Source organism: Lycium barbarum, chromosome 5 (genome assembly GCF_019175385.1).
Source record: "Lycium barbarum isolate Lr01 chromosome 5, ASM1917538v2, whole genome shotgun sequence".
NCBI classification, from domain to species: domain Eukaryota; kingdom Viridiplantae; phylum Streptophyta; class Magnoliopsida; order Solanales; family Solanaceae; genus Lycium; species Lycium barbarum.
Window position 1 is genome coordinate 120,875,956 of NC_083341.1, and position 24,256 is coordinate 120,900,211.

At 32.3% G+C, this 24,256-nt stretch overlaps 1 protein-coding gene across 1 annotated transcript; it reads right to left on the minus strand.

Annotated features, from left to right (window-relative positions):
- Positions 1 to 11,243: 11,243 nt before the first annotated feature.
- LOC132641302 (agamous-like MADS-box protein AGL9 homolog) lies at positions 11,244 to 23,225 on the minus strand. The gene is made up of 8 exons (XM_060358240.1): positions 22,917 to 23,225; positions 21,139 to 21,217; positions 18,953 to 19,020; positions 18,746 to 18,845; positions 17,817 to 17,858; positions 17,679 to 17,720; positions 12,417 to 12,550; positions 11,244 to 11,526 (listed from the first exon to the last, which is right to left on the minus strand). Exons 1-8 carry the CDS (start codon positions 23,099 to 23,101, stop codon positions 11,451 to 11,453), a joined length of 726 nt encoding a protein of 241 aa, XP_060214223.1. The 5' UTR covers positions 23,102 to 23,225; the 3' UTR covers positions 11,244 to 11,450.
- Positions 23,226 to 24,256: the final 1,031 nt, after the last annotated feature.

The following is a 24,256-nucleotide window of genomic DNA, read 5'->3' on the forward strand; positions in this document are numbered from 1 at the left end:
AGGCAAACATATGATAAAAAGCAAGTGTTGTATGTAGCACAATCCATAAAATCAATCAATCACCGAACTCGAGTCGGAAGAATTCATAATAAATAGAGATTTTTACGTGGCATGTCACGGTTAAAGAGTTATAAGCAAAAATAATATAACTTTCAGAATCTTTTAAAAGTAGCAGTTCTAATAACAATTATAGCTTGTTTTTAAGAATTAAGGTCCCAATAATTTAGGGATTAGTTCCCCTTTTTCCTCCCCCTCAAACCTTGTTTTTATCGCTAATAACTTAGCCTTCTCAAACGCACTTCTCCAGCTTAATTCACTCCTTCCATACAAAACAAGATAAATTATTCTCCAATAAATTATTCTCTCTATCTTTCCACTAATTAAGGAATTATACCATGTATGATGTATGTCTTTTATTATACTGTATATATAATTAGATATACACACATAAAATGTTGGATGATTTTAGTTCTCTTCAAAATATACCATTAATATATTTGATTATAATTATTATACCATGTATGTCTTTATTATACCAGGTATATCCTTATTATACTGTATATATTATTGTTTATATGTATGTTAAACTAAGTATATAAATTGTATATATACTTTATATAGGTAAATAAAAAAGTGCATGAGAAAAGGAAAGGAAAAAAAATAATGGAGTGGTTGTATCAACAATGAAAGATAAAAATTTGACCAAAAGAATAGGAATATTTCGTGTGGTTGATTCTTGTCCAGCTGAAATTTAGGGATCGTTATTTAGAAGCTGCTAGATATGTTAATATGTAATTGACATGAAATGATAACTAACTAATGCTGCTATTATTGTGCAATGATTTTTAAAATACTGCCTAGTTATGTTTTTTTCCCCTAATAAATATCTAACATGGGGTGTTTTTATAGGAAGTTTCGACGAAATATACACTAATATTGGACCCACACACATCAAGTATAATTGTGCAAATTTTAAGGAAAAGTTTTTTTTTAAAAAAAGTTTCTTTTGTTTGTTTTCAACTCGTTAGAGTGTAATTTCTTAGAATTTTGAGTATTAATATAGATTGAGCAACCTATGTATAGCTATATAAAACAGATATTTATTTATACATCGTAATTTGAGTTGGTATTGTGTGTTTATACATTATATATATAAAGTATATGTAATGATTAAATATAGCTATATAGAACAGATACATTATATATACACTGTAATTTGAGTTGGTTGCGTGTGTTAATTCATAATTATACAAAGTATACATATTATATAGAGAGAGGATATGTAATGTTCATATATAGTTATACAAAACAGATACATTATCTATACACCAATAATATAAACTAGATGTGTAGGCTGTGTAGCTATACAAAACATATACATTACCTATACACCAAGGGTACAATGGACTGTATATGGACTATATTGGCTGCAAACTAGATGTGTGGGCTGTATATATAAATTATTTCCCCAAACTTAAATGGAGAAGAAAGGCTATAGTCTACAAAGAAGTAAAACGTGATCGTTTAAGAAAGGGCAAGTTGCAGGAATGCCCTTATTTGGGGTGGTCTTTAATTTTTGGCCTTCCCCTAATATCATGAGGTTTGTGGTTCGAACCCCAGCTCAATTAAAAAAAAAATGCAAGGCAAAGTTTTCTAGCAAAATTAGGCCTGCAGGTAGAATTTTGCCTACTTCAGACAGAATTTCAAACTTGAGTTTTCGGCAAAACTCTACCTTAAGGCAAAATTTTACCTGATCTGCCTTAAAGCAGAGTTTTGAAGGCAAAATTCTGCTTTGCGAATTCAAACCTCTACCTTGCGAAATTTCTTTTTTTTTATACTGTTCTGAGGTTCGAACCCAGAATCTCGAGGTATTAGGTGAAGGACCAAAATTAAAGACCACCAATTTGAGGGCCAAAAATTAAAGACCAGTGCCTTTGAAGAAAAATCCGCACCAAAAAATGTAGGAAAATTTACTTGTCATAGCTACTTCTAAGACCTATTTATGAATAGTAACTACCTTTTATTTTATTTATTGTTTACAACTAAAATATTTTCTTAAATTACACATCATAACTAGTGTCTTGTATTTCACAAATTTTTCTTTTAAATTGATTTTCTCTCACCTCTCAAATCTATTTCTCCCTCACACTTCTCTTTCTCTCTCTCCGTTCCCTCTCCTGCCCCCATCACAGTTTGCTGATTCCAAGCAGTACCAAAATTCCAAGCTTTTCCTTCCATTAGTTTGCTGATTCCAAGTAGTACCAAAAATAGTGGAGGATCTCCAGCCAATTGTAAACATTATTCAGTCTATGAACACCGATTTTCTTCACAAATTAATTTTACAACTGAATTTCAAACATAAACTGAAAAATCACAGAAAGAGGATAGAGAGACCACTGTATAAGAAAATAAATTCAAAACTTACCGGAAAAGTAGGGACAACTGCCGGTAATACAGAGAGTTTACGATACATTGACCGGGAGATGGAGGTCTCCGATGAAGACGTTGCTAGTGATAGTGATGAAAGTGATGCCATTGCGTATTTCTGTTGTATTTTGTTGTTTATATACTGTCGTCGTTGTTTACTATGATATTGTAGCATCATCTAGGAGCAAGAGAATAGGTTGTTGTTGTAGAAACACCATTGATGAGAGTTGTGGAGCTTCATGCCCACCAAGTGTTTGATAAAATGTTTCAGTATATTTCAATATATTTCAGTGTATTGTTTCACTGTATTTAAATGTATTTATCTTTTTTTTTTTTTTTTTTTGTGTAGAGTCTATTTTTGCTCCACTTTGTTTTCACGATTTTTGTATTTCACTGTATCTCAATGTAATTCTACATTTTGTATTTCTAATTTATGAAATAGTTTCTGATATATTTCATTGTATTCCATTATATATACGCATACTACAACTTTATATTTCTTAAACAATCAACCATATTTCATTGTATTCCAACGTATAATTTTTTTATATTTGGAAGTTTTTAGATCTTTAGTGATTTTTGAATTCAAAAAGTTTTGATTGTGATAAAAGTTGAGAGAGATTCGTGAGCTGTTATGGAATGCTTAAAATATAGTTGATTTAATTTAACTTACCATTTAAAAAGAAAAAGAAGAATCTGTTAAAAAAATATACCCTATTTTTACTCAACCCAATTTTGTATTTCTGTGTATTTCATTGTATTTCAAAAAATCTGTTCCATAAATAGCTCCTGATTTCACTGGAGCGTGTTTACTGTTCACTGTATTTCCCTATATTTCAAAAAAACAGAAATACACGCGTTTTTAAAGAAAGATAGCTACGCTTGGTAATTTTACATTTTATGATTATATCTAGTTAAAAATTAATAAAAGATAGCTATTTATGTAAGTTTCCCAAAATGCAAGACCTTTCGTTGGAGGCCCAGCAAGCTGTGATCCAGTGGGTCCAGATTTCATTAAACAACACGATAAGCCTTGGGAACTTTGGACCTCTTGAGCAAAGACTTAGCTATATGCGATTTAACTGGCAAGAAACACGTGATTCTGCTACTGTTGTGTGTGTTCTACAATCTACATATTATTAAAATTTAATCAATTTGAGTAGTTGGATCATAATTTTACCATAAAAATGATCGAAAGTTACACATTTGGCCTGTTGGATAAAAATAATTACATTCATTAGCTAAACATACATAAAGGATATATAATATGATGTATCAAAAATGTATATTATACATTAATATTAAAAAAATATACATTTGTTGGCTTTATAATGAACAGCTTTTATGTCGATTTCTCAAAAATGATCGCTTAACACCAACTATGAAAAATGCATCCATCCGTATGTCATGTGTAAACAATAAAAATTATCTATCATAATCAGTAACTAGATACAGATACAACAAAGCTAATATTAATTTTTTATAACAATAAAACTATCCAACTTAACCCCATCATCTTAAAAAGTCATTTTGTTGGGAAAATTATATTTTCGAAGCCTGAAAGATGATGTGGCATGCCATGTTACCCACTAAATTTCTAATTTCTCAAATGGTCATCCAACTTATGAATTATTGTAAAGGCTTTATTTGTTTCTTAAAATAATTCTTGTCCAAGCCAATATTATTTACTTGATAAATATCTTGTTTCAGCGAATAAAGCTTATGTTTTTCACTAGGAAAAACATTTTTCCATTTGTCTGATAAAAATTACTCATTAAGAGTAAAACTTACTTAAAATAATAAATTTAATTAAGGTTATTCTTTAAAAATAAATTATGATATCTCCTTGTGCGACAGGTGCGCGCCACACACACCCAACACACACAGGGCATGGGGTATGATTGCGGGGTGTTGCGCTTGCATAGCATGAGGATAAGATTTCATAATACTGTAAATATCCCAGTGAGTGTGACATATTTTAAACCTGATTTCCTTTTTTCATTCTGGGTAAGGAGGAGCTCATGGGTGAAAATTCAAGTGTGAGATCTCAATCTATTATATTGAGGTAATGATTCTATGAGATCTTTTAATTACTATACAAGCTCGTGGCTAGTGAACTTGATTGTACACTGTTCGGGTGACGAACGGACGGATCGAATTGAATATGAACATGTTGAAAATGGATCAGACAAAAACAGATAAAGTATTTGACCCGCTCATATTAGACACAAATAAGAAATGGACTACTGATAACGTCCAAATACACTCCTCAAAGAGAAAGTGTACACGGTCGTATGCAATATATTTACCCAACTATGAGTCGGGGTCGATCCCACAGGGAACAATATGCTAGGCGATTAAGAAAGTAAGGAACTTTCACCAACTACGCTAAAGCCAAACGATAGGTAATATTTTGGTTTTTGAGAAAATTATGACTAATGCGGAAATGTAAACTAACCTAGAAAGCAAGTAAAATGATCAATGGCCACAAGTTTGGATAATAGGAAATTACACTCAAGTAACGATCCAACGTATTTTATGATTTTACAACTAAGAGCGGGTTTGTGTCAATAGATAATGATTTCTCAAATCTCATTGAAAGTCTTCCAACCAAATCAATGAATTTCACTCTAAGCTTTTCCAAGCCTTAGAGTGTGATATTAGGCACAATCAATTTAATCTCAAGTAACTATCCTCTTCCGAGCTCAAGTTATTAGATGAGTTTAATGACCCAAATTCTTGTTAATTAATCTTTCCCAACCTAGATTTCCTTTTCCAAGCTCAATCTAAGTAAATGGGTGAGTCCTAGGGTTAGCTAATCCCTTTGGAAACATTCAAGAACGAGATTAATTAAATCAACAAAGACCCACTTCAATAGCAATAAAAATCATTCAATACATAAGCAAAACAAGAGTTTCATTCAACACTTTAATCATAGAATATTTCCATAAACGAGATTCAAGTGAAGAAAATAAATACTACACACTTAGATATACAATACAAAACAAGGAATTGAAGAAAGGTTTAAGAATTATCTCATTAAAGAACTCCAATCTTCTCCTCCAATGGTGTAGGTGAAAGAAACCCTAGCCTCCAAGCTTGTAAAATGGCAAAAGATAGAAAATGTTTTGCCCTAGCCTCTCTTTTGTAGCTCCCCCCAATTTTTCCAAGTCCAAAAAATGTCAAAATCTGCCCCCATATTTCTGTTTTTGCAATTCTGCCCGTTTTTGCAAAACTGTCCACTTTTTGACAGTTTTGCAAATCTGTCCCGTTTTTGCAAAACTGTCCAGTTTTGACAGTTTTGCAAAAATATCCAGTTTGACCTCTTTTTTGACTTTCTTTTCACTTGGTATCTTCCGATCACTCATTTCAGCTACTTGGCTTGTTTTGCTCTATTTTGTTCCATTTTGGTCCATTTTGATCCATTTTGCTCTTTTATGCTCTTCGGGCATCTTTTCCTACAAAACAACATAGAAACACAAAAAGTAACAACAAAAGTGCTTAAGGAGTCACAAAAGCTTAAGGAATTAGCGTCGAATATCGCGTAATTTCACGACTCATCAACACCCCCAACTTAAAGTCTTTGCTTGTCCTCAAGCAAACTAAAACCAAAATCTCAATGAGGATCCATTTTAAGCACAAAAGCATGACTTTGGTTGGTACCAACAATTAGGCTACAAGCATGTGAAGCTTCAACCAAATAACTCCCTCATTCAAAATACAATTTCAAGAATGCAATAGAGATTTAAAATAATCAAGCAACAACACTCAAGTCTCAATAAGTGACTCAAAACCACTAGTTTGCTAGATATGCTCACTTAACTCAACTTGGAATTTTTGAACATCACCACTCTATCGTAATCCATATGCCCTCACAAGAAAGAAAGTCCCAAAATCACAATATTCACAGCAACGACACAAGGGACAAATACACAAAAGTCGCTCACACTCAACAAAGAAGTTCTAGTGCTAACAAATATCACACCATAAGCTTGCCTTTATTTTCGTTTATCACTAACTCAAGAACATTTAGTTGGAGATCACATAGGGACTTTTTAAGCTTGTAATGTAGGCTTAGGGAAGGGTAGGATAAGTATTTGGGATACAAGTGACTACGCCCTCCTTGAACACTACACAAAACCTTTCGTCCACTTTCCTCTTCATTTCAAAACAACACTCCTTCCTTTGCATACTAGTTTCCCCAATTATTCCAACTTCCTTTATAAAGTTCCAAAATATAATGTGCTAGCACATGCCACCCCCAACTATAAATGTTGCAGTGTCCTCGCTGCACATAATCAAAACAAAACATAAAAATAGAAAAGGAAAGAAATTTTTTTTTTTTTTTTTTTTTACTCACTGGCACGACCTGCGACCCCACATGCGAATCGCAGGTCTGACCTGCGAGTCGCAGGTGATGTCACCTGCCAAATTTTTTTTTTTTTTTTTTTTTTTTTTTTTTTTTTACAAAGATGCATTTTTTTTGCACAAAAAAGTTTGCAACCTTTTTGTATTTTTCAATTTTTCTTCCTTTCTTTTGACTTTTTCACAACACCAACCTTCACCACTCTCAAGCAACACTAACACCCCCAACTTAGGCTTTTGGCCTCAAATTCACAATTTCATGTTCAAGGAGGGAAACGTTCAAAAGAGAGACTTTTCATCAAACATGGTAAAGGCTTGTAATGTGGCAATCAAAGAAAAGGTCATAAGCTCAAATAGGGTTACTAGTGATATTATTTATGCAATGGTAGGCTAGAAAGGCTAAAGAGGTTTTTTTTTTTTTTTTTTTTTTTCACAAAGATAGCCCAAGGTCATCTCTCCAACCAACATAATCAAAATTAGCATTGAACGACTAACCGGGCAAGTTCTAGATGATAAAAGTAAACACAAGATTTATTCAACAAACACTCACACACATGGCATATGAACTATTCAAGGTGGATCAATTTCACTTCCCAAGCAAGAACAACTAGTTCAGTATCTCATAATCCAAAGTCAATACACTAGTAGGTAGAGAGTCACAAAATGAGCCAAAACGTTGTCACAAAGATCATTCTTTCCTATGCACCTTGCTTTTTAACTTTCACAACAATTTGGAGAGGTATTCACATTTCAATTTCACATGCAAGAGACTAACTCTATTAGTACCAAACAAGCCAAGAGTTTTCACATTTTTCCTCAAAGGAGAACCTACGCCTAAACTTACAAGACTAATGAAAGAAGATAAAATAATAAGAGTGACTAATCCACAACATGTCAAAAGAACAAAATTTTTAAAAATTTTGAGCAAGTTTCAAAATATAATGCGCTACTACGTGCCACCCCCAACTATAAACATTGCAGTGTCCTCGCTGCACATAATCGAAACAAAACATAAAAATAGAAAAGGAAGAAAAAAAAAAAAAAAATTTTTTTTTTTTTTTTTTACTGGCATGACATGCGACCCCACATGCGATTCGCATGTATGACATGCGAGTCGCATGTGATGTCACCAGAGAAAAAAAAAGTTTTTTTTTTTTTTTTTTTTTTTTTTTTTTTTTTTTTTTTTTTTTTTTTAGTGTCTGTCACCACATGCGACGCAACATGCGATTCGCATGTATGACATGCGAATCGCATGTTGTGACACCAGAAAATATTTTTTTGCAGCTTTTACTGGTTTTGGGGGCTGTCCGGGTATCCGATATGCTCAAAATAACTCCAAAAGTTCTGAAACTTTGCAGATTAGTCAAAAACCATAAACTAACGGCGCCATTTTTGATAACGTCCAAATACACTCCTCAAAGAGAAAGTGTACACGGTCGTATGCAATATATTTACCCAACTATGAGTCGGGGTCGATCCCACAGGGAACAATATGCTAGGCGATTAAGAAAGTAAGGAACTTTCACCAACTACGCTAAAGCCAAACGATAGGTAATATTTTGGTTTTTGAGAAAATTATGACTAATGCGGAAATGTAAACTAACCTAGAAAGCAAGTAAAATGATCAATGGCCACAAGTTTGGATAATAGGAAATTACACTCAAGTAACGATCCAACGTATTTTATGATTTTACAACTAAGAGCGGGTTTGTGTCAATAGATAATGATTTCTCAAATCTCATTGAAAGTCTTCCAACCAAATCAATGAATTTCACTCTAAGCTTTTCCAAGCCTTAGAGTGTGATATTAGGCACAATCAATTTAATCTCAAGTAACTATCCTCTTCCGAGCTCAAGTTATTAGATGAGTTTAATGACCCAAATTCTTGTTAATTAATCTTTCCCAACCTAGATTTCCTTTTCCAAGCTCAATCTAAGTAAATGGGTGAGTCCTAGGGTTAGCTAATCCCTTTGGAAACATTCAAGAACGAGATTAATTAAATCAACAAAGACCCACTTCAATAGCAATAAAAATCATTCAATACATAAGCAAAACAAGAGTTTCATTCAACACTTTAATCATAGAATATTTCCATAAACGAGATTCAAGTGAAGAAAATAAATACTACACACTTAGATATACAATACAAAACAAGGAATTGAAAAAAGGTTTAAGAATTATCTCATTAAAGAACTCCAATCTTCTCCTCCAATGGTGTAGGTGAAAGAAACCCTAGCCTCCAAGCTTGTAAAATGGCAAAAGATAGAAAATGTTTTGCCCTAGCCTCTCTTTTGTAGCTCCCCCCAATTTTTTCAAGTCCAAAAAATGTCAAAATCTGCCCCCATATTTCTGTTTTTGCAATTCTGCCCGTTTTTGCAAAACTGTCCACTTTTTGACAGTTTTGCAAATCTGTCCCGTTTTTGCAAAACTGTCCAGTTTTGACAGTTTTGCAAAAATATCCAGTTTGACCTCTTTTTTGACTTTCTTTTCACTTGGTATCTTCCGATCACTCATTTCAGCTACTTGGCTTGTTTTGCTCTATTTTGTTCCATTTTGGTCCATTTTGATCCATTTTGCTCTTTTATGCTCTTCGGGCATCTTTTCCTACAAAACAACATAGAAACACAAAAAGTAACAACAAAAGTGCTTAAGGAGTCACAAAAGCTTAAGGAATTAGCGTCGAATATCGCGTAATTTCACGACTCATCAACTACTAACGGATAATTTAGAAGTCCATATTATCTATAGCGTTAGGTCACACCCTTGAGGCTATGATTAGTTCGACGGTTTATTTTAAGACATTGAACAATACAAAATCGACATTAAGTCCACTAATTAATGCCATATCCTATTGGAGCTACGGTATCGGTAACCTCAGTCATTGTTTAGCTAGACAGATAACCTCAGTCATTTACCGTTCAATCAATACTTTCTCCTTTTCACAATTAAATTATGTTTAAAAAAAATTCATCCAATTTATTTTTAATATTGTATAATTTCATAAAACTATACTCCTGTATTTGAAGTATTAGATGTCCTAGTTTCCAATGCTATCTTGGGTTCTCTTTTGCCTAGAACTCATTTTGTAAGAAACATTAGTGATGAAAATTAAGAAACAGATACATATGAGGGACAGCTTTGCTTATTTATAATTAATTTCTAAGATGTATCATGTATCTAGATTATATTTGTTTATTTTGGCATCAGCACCTTAAAGTATTGCTAAAGGATTGCGCCATAAATTCTTAGTTTGGTTCAAACTTCCGATAGACAGTTTGTTCTTGAAGGACCAAAATTCAATCAAGAAAATTAAAATAAAAGTAAATAAACTCAGAGGAAGGGTTTGAAACAATCTAAAACTTTTCCATCTATTGGTAACTCAATGGTGTGATAAGTTCACTCCCAAGAACTGAATTAAGAAATATTGTGGCCCTTTCAAGCAGTTGCATCTTTAGCATTTTAATTTAAAGTGGGTTATATAATATGGATTATCCATATTTTATTCATTTTTTTAACAGTGGGTTATATCATATATGGCTATAATTTCATGATATAAAAGTAAATATTCTAACTAAAGAAATATAATTTATGTTAATAATAATTAAATTTCAAATAAGTATATTTTTAATATATAAAAGAAAAAGTTTCATTTCACTCATTTAGTAGCTTAACTTTCATTTTGATGAAATTATTTACTTCAAATCAGATGCGGAGCAAGAATTTGAAGTTTATGAGTTCTAAATCCTAATTGGGCCTATGCGACACAAATTCGGATTAGTCGAGCTTCAATGCGGGTATCGAACACCGGATAAAAAATAAAAATAAAAACATGATAACTAATGCAGGAGGTTCACAGCTTTTGAAAAGTAGACCAAAAGAACAAAAGTAAAATTGACTTTAAAAAATAAGATCAAGACCTATAAGTAATTAATTAAAAAGTATGACATTTTATTAAAAACTTTTGTGAGGATTACAAATACCCTTTAATTGTCCCTTATATATAGTAGTAAATTGATCCGATTAAATTATATAGTCGGATATCCAACCCATTTTTAATTGGATGGGTTGGGCGGATACTTACATTTTTTTTATCCATTTTGCCAGCACTAACATTGCACTCTCTACAGCCAAGACCTTAAATGTAATTTCTCCGTTCTAGTTTATGTGGTATTTTTCGGATTTCAAGATTCAAACAAGTCTTTTTTTACCGTAATTTTTTCATACATCGTTTAAATATTTGGAATTGTCAATCTTGCGACTTATAGTATGTTTTTTTTTTTTTTTACGTAGTTTCCAAATATGTACATTTTATTTCAAAAAACTTGAAGATTCCATGCCTGAATTCACGGTCAAATTAAACTGTTCGACTCTCGAAATCCTAACCGTGCCACATAAATTGAGACAGAGGGAGTAGTATTAAACAAACAAAGTCGCAACCCAAGAAAAGAAAATGGAGGAAAATAACTTTACTGATTAAGCACTCAAGGAAATCTAGTTTATGATTTAAAAACAATAACGGGATTGTTTTATGGATCCCCCCAATTAGTCCAGAATTAAACGTCTTCTCAAACAACATACAGAAAATTAGGAGATTTAATGTTTATGATAGGAAACCATTGAGCATATTTATATAATGTTATCAGAATCAGAGCTTAATTTCAAGGCAACCAGCCAGCCATGTAGTTATTCACACTAGGCCCTGCTCCTCCTACTGTTATTGGATCATTCTGGTACCTGCCAATAGTTGAAAAAAAAGTGCTAAGAATTAGGTGTAATCACGAATTTTCCTTTACTTTAAAGAGTTGTCAATGCACGAGATACTGCGATATTAACATAACAATGCAGTAGCACTCCAGTCTCCATGTTACATACACTCAGATATGAATATGTCACACAACACAAGCACTCAGATATGACTATATATCTTCTATATGACACTGAAATATTGGTACGATACTTATCACTTATAGATGTTTTGAAGAATTTACAATTAGATATATATTCACAAGCATGTCACATACCCTAAAGTACTTTAAACAAATGATAGATTCATATATAACATAGAATGCAACATAGCAAACATAAATACCCTATGCGGGGTCAACTTGTCACTCAATGCAGTAATAACTAGAGCTATTTTAATTCTACTTTTTTGGATGATATGTTTACTTCCCAGAACAATCTTTATATACAAAATATGAAATGGTAATACTTGCGACAGCTTCTCAACTAAATCATTCACAATTTCGTGTTTCAAACTCACCTATTATTTACAGAGTAATATACTACTTTCTCACACAGCAGAATATTGAATATGCATGTCTTAACAAAGATCTCCGATCAGGTTTGGTTTCGCTTAATAAAATAAATTTCTATGGTGTTATAAAGAAGGAATTGTTTCTCTTAACAATTTTTTTTCTTCTTAAAAAGAATTGTTAAAAGAAATTAAAACAAAGAAGGTAAGCATAATTTCGTATACCACATGAAATCACTACTGTTAGAAGAAAAACCTGAGAGAAGATCTATAAAATTATGGCTAATCTTTACGGTAGTCAAAGTGCCCCATGCATTAATAACAAACAAATTGAACTAGAAATATATCTTCAAAAATATTAAGGACGTACCCAATTTGCAAAGTGGGTTCACATTCCAAAGGATGAAAGAAGCCATCACCCTGAGTTTGAGTTGTTTGCCTGCCGTAGCCAACATCTTGTGCATTTGGCTGCCACTGCAGATTTAGTTGGCTTCCTTCCATCAACTGCAAATTGAACCATTCCAAACTCTCATTTGACTATTAAAGGGCCTATCGTAAACAACCTCTATCTTTACAAGGTAGTGTGCTATCCTTACGAGGTAGGGGTAAGGTCTGCATACACTCTACCTTCCCCCATACCCCACCTGTGGGATTACACTTAGTATGCTGTTGTTGTTGTCGTCATATAACTAAATATACGGTACTAGCTCATATTCTCGTGAAGCAACTACGATTAAGAGAAGAGATGTTGGTTCTGTTGGTAAGACCTTCACTTTGAATGTATGCTTAAAAGTTTGAGTCATGTGATTCATAAGTAGGAAACAAGTAGACTTGGTACCATCCATTACCTGACCTATGAGTTAAAAGGTCACTTTTCAAAGTCGACAAAGTAAAGGTTATTTTAAGAAGGTTTCAAGTTTAAATCGATACACGAGGTTTAGTAGTAAAGTTGTACACCTCATCTCGATCTTATTAAAAGAGGAAATAAACATATCAATGTTTCTATTTACTTACCTTATGGAGGGAACGGAGCTCCCAAAAACCTCGATTGGATATTCTTTAGGCTACAAAAATGTAACTATGGACATAGTAAAAATTTTAAGCAAATCCAACGAAAAAGTTCGTGGGTTGCCTTATGTTGGATTACTACCGGAAGAAAGTCATTTCTATCTCTATAAGAAACCTCCATAACATGCTCATGTTATTGGGTCTTGAACATTGAATTTAGCAACAATATATCCAGTATAGTCTTATAAGTTAGATCTAGAGAGGGTGGGGTGTGCACATACCTTGTTAGAAAAATAATATTTTCTATTTAATAGCTCAAAAATAACATATTCTTTATTTTCTTAATATTTATTTTATTTTAATGTCAGTCAAATATTTTATTGTTCAAAACGTTTATGACTACATTTAATTAGCCTTAATAGCTTAGCTTTTATTATGAGAAATGTTTACTGTTGTCATATGTTAGTGTTTTGACAAAGGCATATGATCATATTGAATAGGCCTTCAATGGCTTTTATTTTAGATACGTTTTAAGTCTTCAAACGTTCAGATTTTTGCTATTCCTTTGACTATAAATTCTGAAGTTTGTTCACTGAAATATAGAAAAACTAAGAGATACTATTTCATCTTCTCAATTTCAATGTTATGCTGGGTTTTCTACTTTTGTAAAATCTTTGTTAGATTCTGGCTCCTAGTTTTGTACTAGAAGAGCTTGTTGAATCCTGGGGGATACACCCATACCGGGTGAAATATTCTTAAGGACAGTGCCATTGGCATGCCTCAAGCTACGAAGAATTCTCTACAATTGTTCGTGATCAAGCATTTTCCTCAAGTGTAAAAGAAGTTCCTACAAGTGTTCGTGATGAAGAAAAGTCCCTACATGTGTTCGCAATGAAGTATTTTCCGTAAGATTTCCAACCATCTTAAGGATATTTTTATACTCTATTCTTACGGAGAATACGGTTTATAATATTTCCAATGAAGCATCTAGCGATAAATAATACTAGTTGAACTACTTGGGGGACAATGGGGATGCACTTGTTGGAATCGGTTGGTCCACGACAAGTTTGGCTGGGACGTCAAGTATGTTGCTGCTGGCCAGCCTCTTGCTGCTAAGTTCCTAAGGCAAGGGAAATGTCAGTAACTATGCACCCGTGTTTGGGAAGTACCAAGAAGAGGCTGAGAACTTTATATGTGCATGTCTTGGAAAGGCTACTAAGGTATGACAATATTTTATGTTTATATTTGGAGAAAAGAAAACGTGGTTAGTTGACACAAAGTCAATAAGAAAATCTTCTGGAAAATTCTTATGTGTGGCAAACTAAGTCATTATATCTCTCAGTGTAAAAGAAGATTCGGAGAAATGATAATCCCGCTAAGTAAAATAAGTGTGGCTAAGCGGATGATATAATTGTTGTGGTCATTTCTCAAGCGAATCTTGTGACTAGTGTGAGAGATTGGGTGTTAGACTTTGGTGCTACTAAGCATATTTGTGCTAAAATAATTTGGTGTTCTATACCCAAGTTGAAGAAAAAGAATGATTGATTTATGTTGGTGATTCTAGAACTACTCAAGTTCTTGGAATGGAAAATTCTCTTCTTGAACACATATTTGGAAAAACATTGACATTAACTGAGGTGGTACATGCATGTTCCTAAGATTTTTAAACCAATTTAGTTTTTATGTGATTAATAGAAAAAGTTGGATACAAATTTTATTTGAGTTTGATAAGGTGTTAACGTAAATAACGTTTTTGTGGACGATGAGTATTATAATCATGATTTATCTGTGCCTAATAATTTTCAAGATGAAAATGATAATACTTTATTTACTTGAATGATTAATATGATTGATGGCATGATAAATTTGGATATGTGTGAGTTTTTCTTATACTAAGAAATGTTCAAGTTTTTGTCTAGATTAATCTTTTTTTTTTTAAACTTATTAAAAGTTAATTACTTTAATGCTTTCCTAATGGTAGTCTTCTAGAAAATTGGATCTTACTGTTAATTGGTTTTATAATAGACATTAACATATTCTAACGTATTCCTACGTTATAAGCTTTGACTTCATTTTGTGAAAAATGAATCTGACAATTTGAATAGCCTTTAATTGCAACACACCATTATTTTATGTTGGTAGCCTTGAATAGACATAAAAAGTCTTCTATTGTGTAATAACAGTTACAGTATATCTTCAAAACTTGTAGAGCCTCTGTCATCATTCCTACCTATATATATTTGTATGCTTTCATGTTGATATAGTGAAGAAACTAAGAGACAAATTTCCACTTCTCTATTTTATCTTTGATATACTTTTAATGTGTAAGTTTGTATGTCACATACATAATTGGAAAATCTTATGAATTTTGGAAAAGTTATTCCCCTATCATGACATATTTGAAAGTGTGGGGGTTGGCTTACTAAGGTTATGCTAGCTGATTTTGAAAAGAAGCAACGATTGAAAAGTATTATAGTGAATTAATATTTGTTGTATAGAGGGGTACAATGATGCTAAGTGGGTTTCAAGATCCACACGTGATTATGAGTTTGAAAGATGAATATGAAAATTAGCCAAATAGACCATAATGAAATTTTACTTTGTGGTTTGAAGTTGGCTGGTAATGAGGCTAAGATACTTCTTAGTGAGTATTGAGGATGAAATAAAATCAACGTGTCTATATATTGTGGTTGCCAGGCAGCATTAGCTGTAATGGAAAATAAAATTTTCAATGGCAATAAAATACATTCGTTTGAGACATAGTGTGATAAAGCAGCTGCTGTGAGATGAAATTATTTTCATTAATTATGTGAAGTCAGAAGGTGAACTTGATCAATTCACAGACTATAAGAAACATCGAGGGGAATGAGATTTTTAAGTCAATTTGAGAAGATCAACAATGATGGTAACCCAACCTATGTGATTGGAGATCCCATGAATTAGGTTCATATGGGTAATAACAAGTCATTAGTTGATCAAGTGTGCACTATAAAATTATTTCCCTTCCTATGGTGTGTGAATATAGTGCAATTCTGCAAGGCAAAGTGAGACTGAGTTATAAACTCTTAATCCATTACCATATCCTTTATAGGTGGTGTATTGCTCTGCAGAGTACACTTGATGGGTGGACCTATATGAGTGTGGAGTGGTGCCGCTTCTATGAAATTGTGACGGATTTCTAGAGCACTCATGAATACCAGGACACGCGCATGGCCTCTTAGCGCAAAACCGCGATAACGACAAAGATTGTGCGAGTACAATGTGATAGAATAAGACCCTAGGCTTACAAAAGAATTCTTGGTTCATAGAAGTTCTAAACTTCACCAATTGTTCTGTAAGTTTAATCTTGTTTTATCTAGGTTTGGTTCATAGTCTACGAGACACCATATTCGATGCATTGTACTCATATATGTAAACCCAGCAAAACTTCTTATTTTATTTCTTTTATTATTTTTGAGATATATTGGGGATTGTTAGAAAAATAATATTTTCTATTTAATATCTCAAAAATAACATATTCTTTATTTTCTTAATATTTATTCTATTTTAATGTCAGTCAAATATTTTATTGTTCAAAACATTTCTGACTACATTTAATTAGCCTTAATAGCTTAGCTTTTATTATGAAAAATGTTTACTGTTGTCATATGTTAGTATTTTGACAAAGGCATATGATCATATTGAATAGGCCTTCAATGGCTTTTATTTTTGATACGTTTTAAGTCTTCAAACGTTCAGATTTTTGCTATTCCTTTGACTATAAATTCTGAAGTTTGTTCACTGAAATATAGAAAAACTAAGAGATACAATTTCATCTTCTCAATTTCAATGTTATGCTGGGTTTTCTACTTTTATAAAATCTTTGTTAGATTCTAACTCTTAGTTTTGTACTAGAAGAGCTTGTTGAATCCTGGGGGATACACCCATACCGGGTGAAATATCCTTAAGGACAGTGCCATTGGCATGCCTCAAGCTACGAAGAATTCTCTACAATTGTTCGTGATCAAGCATTTTCCTCGAGTGTAAAAGAAGTTCCTACAAGTGTTCGTGATGAAGAAAAGTCCCTACATGTGTTCGCGATGAAGTATGTTCCGTAAGATTTCCAACATACCTTATCTCTACCTTTGTGGGGGTGGGGGGGGGGGGGGGGGTGCAGAGAGGCTATTTTCAATCGGCTCAAGACAGATTTGAAAGAAATGCAAGAGTAAAAAGCTATGACGAAAATTTGGAATAAAGAAAAGTAGTGACAGTAAAAATAGTAAAGATAACCAAAGTAAAAGAAACAACAATGATAATAAATTGAAGAATAAGATAATGCTAGCATAATAATTATAAAACTGGTAAGGGAACATATAGTGATCTAGACTACAACCCTGCTCTACCACTAGAAAGAGAGAAAAAACTCGACTACCTACTATTCGTCTATTCTAATCCTTGACCTTCATGCTTTTCTTATCTAGGATCATGTCAATAAGACGAAAAACATAAAACCCTCTCACTTCTTTTTGCCTCCAATGCCAGAAAACATGCACTCAGAGGAAACCCATTTTTCTTTACGCTATAGTAACAAGTGAGTACACAATGCACTCCCAAGAAGGTGAAAAAGAAGGAAAAATATACTTACCCTTTGTTTCAAGGTTCTGTTTGCTTCGTTCAATGCATGTTCCTGCCATATGAAATGTTACCATATAGTGATGAATTTTAAGTAGGAAAACTCAAAGATTCTTTTTATTAGTCAGAAATCATCGAAGAACTTATGTACCTTTCTCTGAAGATCTGTAAGTTGATCCAACATTAACTGAGTCTACAAAATTGGAAACTAGTGGTCAGTGCAATCGAACTGTGGAAACGAATCTAAATGGTTATCACCTTTTCCTGATAATATAAAAGAGTGGTTTCGCACCAGTTCTAATCAAGCATTTTTTTTTGGCTAAATACCTAGATAGCCTTTATATTTAACACGGTTTGTAAGATAGTCACTCAATCTTAGTCAGTGACCATATATAAAATTAAAATTGGTAGAAGTGTCTTTAAACACCCGTGTTAAATCCAAAGGGCTTACCCCCACCCTCCTTGAATGCAACATACGCAGTGTGATCCAACAGGTGAGGTCTAGGAGGATGAGATGTACGTAGACATTCCCCCTACCTTTTTGGGGTAGAGAGGTTGTTTATGATAGATCCTCAGCTCAAGAAAAGCGTTTTTAAAAACAGATTTAATAAATACAAGAGTAAAAAAATGATGAAAATATTGAAGAAAAGAAAAGTACTGACAACTAAATATTCACCTTTCGGAGAACATTGATACATAAAAGAAAAAAAAAGCAATTTTTTATGCTGGATTTATCTCTTTGTTGGAATAGATGAAAGAATGTGAAGAAGAAAGACCAAATCATTTTTATTAGTTTATAGGTCTAAGTGACCATTTTGTCCGGCCATATACTCGTCGGAGATGTGAAGAAGAAAGACTGAAAATTTAGAGGGTTTTATCAAATAAAAAATAAGAGGTACAATAAGATATTCACACGCTCGAAATTGACTTCAAAGCATGCAATTTGCCACGCCAGACACATTTCTGCCATATTCAAGTGTCTAATCACTGACTAAGTTTAAGTTGTTATATTACAAAACATGCCAAGTTTAAGGGGCTAGATATATATAGTAATTATTAATGGCAATATATGAAATTTACCCGAGTTGATCTGATCTGTTTCAGTGACATATCAAGCTGCCTCTCAAGTGATTCAAGGTCTTTGCTGTTCAAAGGTCCAAGATCTTCACCAAGAAGATTCCTATTGAAAAAACATCAAAATGAGTACTTGTAGCTAAAACACATTTCAAAAATGAAGAAAATAGATGAAGCTTTCTTCTTAATACCATTGTAATATAGGAGTAGTACCTCTGTGAACGTTGTAATGCTTCGTAACGTGCTTTAAGCTTCAAGTACTCTTGCTGGCTACTTATTTCCTGTAACCACAAACAATAATAAATGGTCTAATAGACTAGAATGCTCTTAATATAAGAAATGAACATAACACCCTCACCCTGAAAACATTTAACTGCTGAATTTACATGTTTTTTAAGGCTTATGAACTGCAAGTCAATTTTAAAAGTGCTAATAATCTGAGTTGTGCAGACTCTTCAATTTCAATGTCGCATTCGTATCGACACGACATGAAAGTGAAAACCGTACCGGATATGGTCAATCGATTTTGAGTATTTTGACTAAAATTGATTGAAGAATTCGACACAAACACAATGATTTATGAAACCAAAACAAAAGCTGGGATGAAATCATTTTTTTTAAAAGAAAAAGCTAGAGTGAAATAATAATTTAGGCTTATATTTTTTTATCGCTAAAAGATATTTATATTAAAAATCTGCGACTAGAAGGTGCTTTAAAGATATAGGGATCAACGCCCAGCAATGGTACAACAGTGACATATAAATTTGGTTCCAAATGACATACTTCCAACGGTTGAATATAGTAAAAGAAGATTAGAGCACGTCAAATATGGATATGATCATCACATTCTTCTGGAGAAAAAAGAAATTAATTGATCATACGAGTTGATGTATTCGTTCATTTACTATTTGAAAACATTTATCAAACATAGATCAAAATCTCAGATGCTAAGATACATTTTCACAGTAAAAAAGTTAATTTTTGTCCATCCACCGGTGCTCCCAGAAAATTGTAGCTTTAGGGTGTGTTTGGTACGAAGGAAAATATTTTTTCATGGAGAATTGAAAATAGTTTGTTGGAAAACAAGTTGATTTCTTACTTATTTTTTAATGTTTGGTAATTAAGCAAATATACATTAACCTAAGAGCAAACAACAACAAAAACAACATATCCAGTATAGTACCCCAAGTGGAATTTCGGGAGGGTGGGGTGTACGCAGACCTTACCCCTACCTTTGTGGAGGTAGAGAGGTTGTTTCCGATAGACCCTCGACTCAAGAAAGTTGCTAATGGTATGAAAAAAATGCAAGAGTAAAACGTTATGATGAAAATATTGAAGAAAGAATTGTTCCTATTGTACAAAAATTAAAAATAACCAAAGTGAAAGAAACAACAATAGTAATAGAATCAAAACATTCAATAATGCTAGCATAATAGTAATAATACTGGTAAGGAACAAATAGATGCTCCAGAACACTATGAGGGTTAGATGGGATTGTGGGTAGGGGTTCAAGGGGTGACGGGATGGTTAAGGGATTGGGGGTATTGGGTGCATGAGAGGACATAATGAATTTGGAATGCCAATTATGGAACTAGTTTTCCCTACTTCCAGTAGAAAAGTCATTTTTCTCATTTTTAAGGAACTTGTTTTCCTAGAGAGAAACATTTTGACCAACCAAACATTAAAAATTTGGAAAATGTTTTCCTTCATACGAAACACACCCTTAGCCTTTACACATCTAAATGACTTGAGAAAGTAATTCCACAAGTGGGGTCTGATTTGACAATAGTTTTCATTAACATTTAAATTGAAAACAGTAAATTTAGCAGGAAATGACTCAAACTAGAAAAAAAGTTCCTCATACATAAGTCCAAAGATTTATGAAGTCGCATAACATGAAAGAAGCAAAATCAATGTAATATTTTCAGGCTTCTTCTTGAAAACACACAATGGATGGGAATATCCTCAAACAGCTAGCACTCTTTTCATAACTTATGAACAATCTTTCTTTTATCACCTTAATAGATTTTAAACCCCATAGTTTGTTTCAAAATAATGATTAGGGATAAATTAAAAAAAAAATTGAAACTGGTAATGTTAATAATGATTAGGGATAATTGTTTTAGCAATCAAGGGAAGGAAGTCATAAATTTGTGTTAGAATTTGCAGTATATGTATTAATTTTGTTATGATTTGCTTTGTTACATACATAAAAGAGAGGAATCTTTTCCCTTGGATAATATTGCTACTCACCTTATAATTTTTTAAAATCATTTTTACATATAGAGATGGAAATTTTGTTGAAACAGCAGTTACCTAGTAATTATGTCCTAATATAGCAAGAATATAATACGCACTAATTATGGAAGAATATAATTAGTTGGAAGATTAACATTTACCAGTGCTTCTCGTGTAGATATATTTGTCTCTGGTGCTCCGTAGTTGCACTTCTGGTACCTCTCTAACGTCTTTAGCATGCTGTTCATTTTCACAATTCACAAACATATGTTAATTACTTCAGTTCACAACACAACAAACTATAAAATCCTAAGAAAAAAAAAAACTAGTAGTAGTAGTATTTGTTTTTCTTATGAAGATAATATGTTCATTTTTCATCTTATTAACTCTAAAAGAACTTGAGAATTTAGCTATTTGCAAATTCTTGCTTAGATCTAGACACAACCCCGTACTTCTCTCATCTCAATTTTTTTTTGGGTGCAGCCGTCACTTCATTCTAGTAATGTAAAATCAACTTTGAAAGATCTGCTTTTATTTTGAAAGATCTAGTTATTAAACCAAAAGACTTTTATCCTAACCGGATATAAGATTGTTTCATCAACTGATCAAAGAAAAAAGAAGAAAAAATACAACTTAGAGATCAACAATAATTAGATAAATAAGCTGATATCATCAAGTGAAATATTCTTAACACAAAAGAAGAAAGAGAGAGAGAGATAGAGATCCAATTTCTTGAAGGGCTAAAATCAAATTTTCTCATAGTTTTCAAGGCAAATTAAAATGACTGAAAAAGAGTGAAAACTAGGGCAAAACATTAAGAAATTGAAGAAGAAATTCAAGCTTGAAGATGAGCTACCATCAAAAGTAAATAATCAAAGCTGAGAATAAAAACAAGTCCAGATAAAAGAAAAAAGTAGGGTTGAAAAAAAAAATACCCCTAAAGGTTGGAACTTTATGACCAACATCAACCAAAAGCTATATTGATGTATTGAACAGTGAACCCTAAATTTGTTAATCAATTTTTTTTTCAAAGAAACAGCTTAATGAACTAGAGATGAAGAATAAAAATTTAAGCGTTATCAACAACAAGTTCAAAGATTAAAACTTTAGCACAAATAAGGTTCAAGAAATGCTTTTTGGAAGGCAAAGAAAAATTCAGAAGGAAGGTATAACAAAAACTAGCTAATGAGTTTTAATCCCTAAATTTGTTAATCTAAAATTTTTAAAGAAACAACTGAAGGAATTAGAGATCAAGAATAAAAATTAAGCTTTACCAACAACAAGTTCAAAGATTGAAACTTTAGCAAAAATAAGGCTCAAGAAATGTTTTTGGGATTTTGGAAAGTAAAGAAAATTCAGAAGGAAGGTATATAACTAAAAGAAAAAAAGAAGTAATTAGCTCATGAGTTTTAATTTATAGATATTCAAACAAGCAATAGATCAGACAATTTTTGCTGCAAAAAAAAAAAAAATACACTTTTTTTGGTTTAAGAGGTCAAAAGGAAAGAAAAAAAAAAGAATCAATCAAAAATGAGTAGAAAGAAAGAACACAAAATAGAGGAGACTAACTATCAAGAAAACTCAACCCTTAACACAGAAACTCAACATAGATATAGAAATTTATCTTCTTTTCATGTTTTCCTCTTGCAGATCTAACAATACCTACAAGCACAGAGTCCTATACACTCCAAAACATTCACAAAAATGGAAAATTTTACTCCACACACACAAGAAAAAAAAAGAAGAGAGAAATAAATAATACTTTATCACTTCTCACAAAATTTCCCATATCTTACTCATTTAGATCTCAAAACAACAAGGAAACAGAATCTTGAAAAAAGAGACAACAAAAAAAGGACTATATGAGTATAGATATTATAGATAGATAGCTATACATAATAATCTTTTTTCTTGTAAAATATAAAACATATATATATACCTAGAGCTACTGCAAAACTCATACAATTTTCCCCTATTGGAGAAGATGATCAAAGCAACCTCAGCATCACATAGAACAGAAAGTTCATAAGCTTTTTTCAAAAGACCATTTCTTCTCTTAGCAAAGGTTACTTGTCTGTTGATCTTGTTCTCTATTCTCTTTAGCTCAACCCTACCCCTTCCCATTTTTGTTTTCTTTTTTTCTCTCACAACAAACTGAAACTCACAAAAGCACAAAACCCCTTTTGGTTCACAGACCTTTCTTTGTATCAATCCTTTTTATATATACATGCAATAATAGATACATATCCAATATGTATATATAGACATAACCATAGTAAGCACAACAGTACTTGTACCATTTATCTTACATAAGAGTTACCACTACACAAATTGTTCTTGTCGTTCTTATTAGAAGCGTGTAAGAATAAAGTCTCACATTATGACGTAATAAGAAAATAAGTTTACTACATTAAAGTGTAAAGAATTTTGTTTACAAAAAGAAATTATGATGAACTTCTTTAATAGTGAATTTTGTGAGGTTATTCGTGAGGCATTTTTAGAACAATGGATTGTTTATTTTTATATTGATTAATTGACCGAATCACATTAAATTTTTGTGTATAGTTTGATATGTTTTTATTTTGTCTACATACCAAACGACCACTAAGTTCCACAAGTTTCTCAATATTTAATGATTTTAATAGGAAATAAGTAGTTTGGGCATTTTTGTTTTTCTATTTACAATGTTTCAGATGAGCAATCTAAATAAAATGTTGCATTCAAGTTTCTCTTATAATTAGTTTTCAGTTTTTTTTTTTTTTTAATCAAGCAATGATTTGGTGCTGGAGATATGTTAATTTGGTAAGTAGGAAACCTTAAAGCTGATGTGTAAACGGGTGTACTGAATGCTACGTGTCGAAATCTTATCTGATGTCACAGTGACTAAATAAATTTAGATACTACTCGTGTACGTGTAGAGAGTCTATTTTTGTGTACTTGAAACTTGAAAGTTAAACATTTAAATGGGTAACTTTTAGAAATGTATTTGTAGTATTTTCTACAAATGATTCTTCATCAATTTGAACGCTCGAACTATAATTTAATCATGCAACTTAAATAAAACTGAAGGAAAATTCCGAGTTTAGCATTTAGTCTTACTCTATATGACAAATCTTACTACTCTTAAGCGATTCAAGAAAAATAAACTCTGTAGTATAATTATTAACTATAATAAGATCTTTATAAACCAAGAAATAATGGATCTTTCTTATTTATGTCTTTGAGGCCAGTTGCAAAATAAAAAATAATATTGTCTATGTGTAACGACTCTCCCGGTCG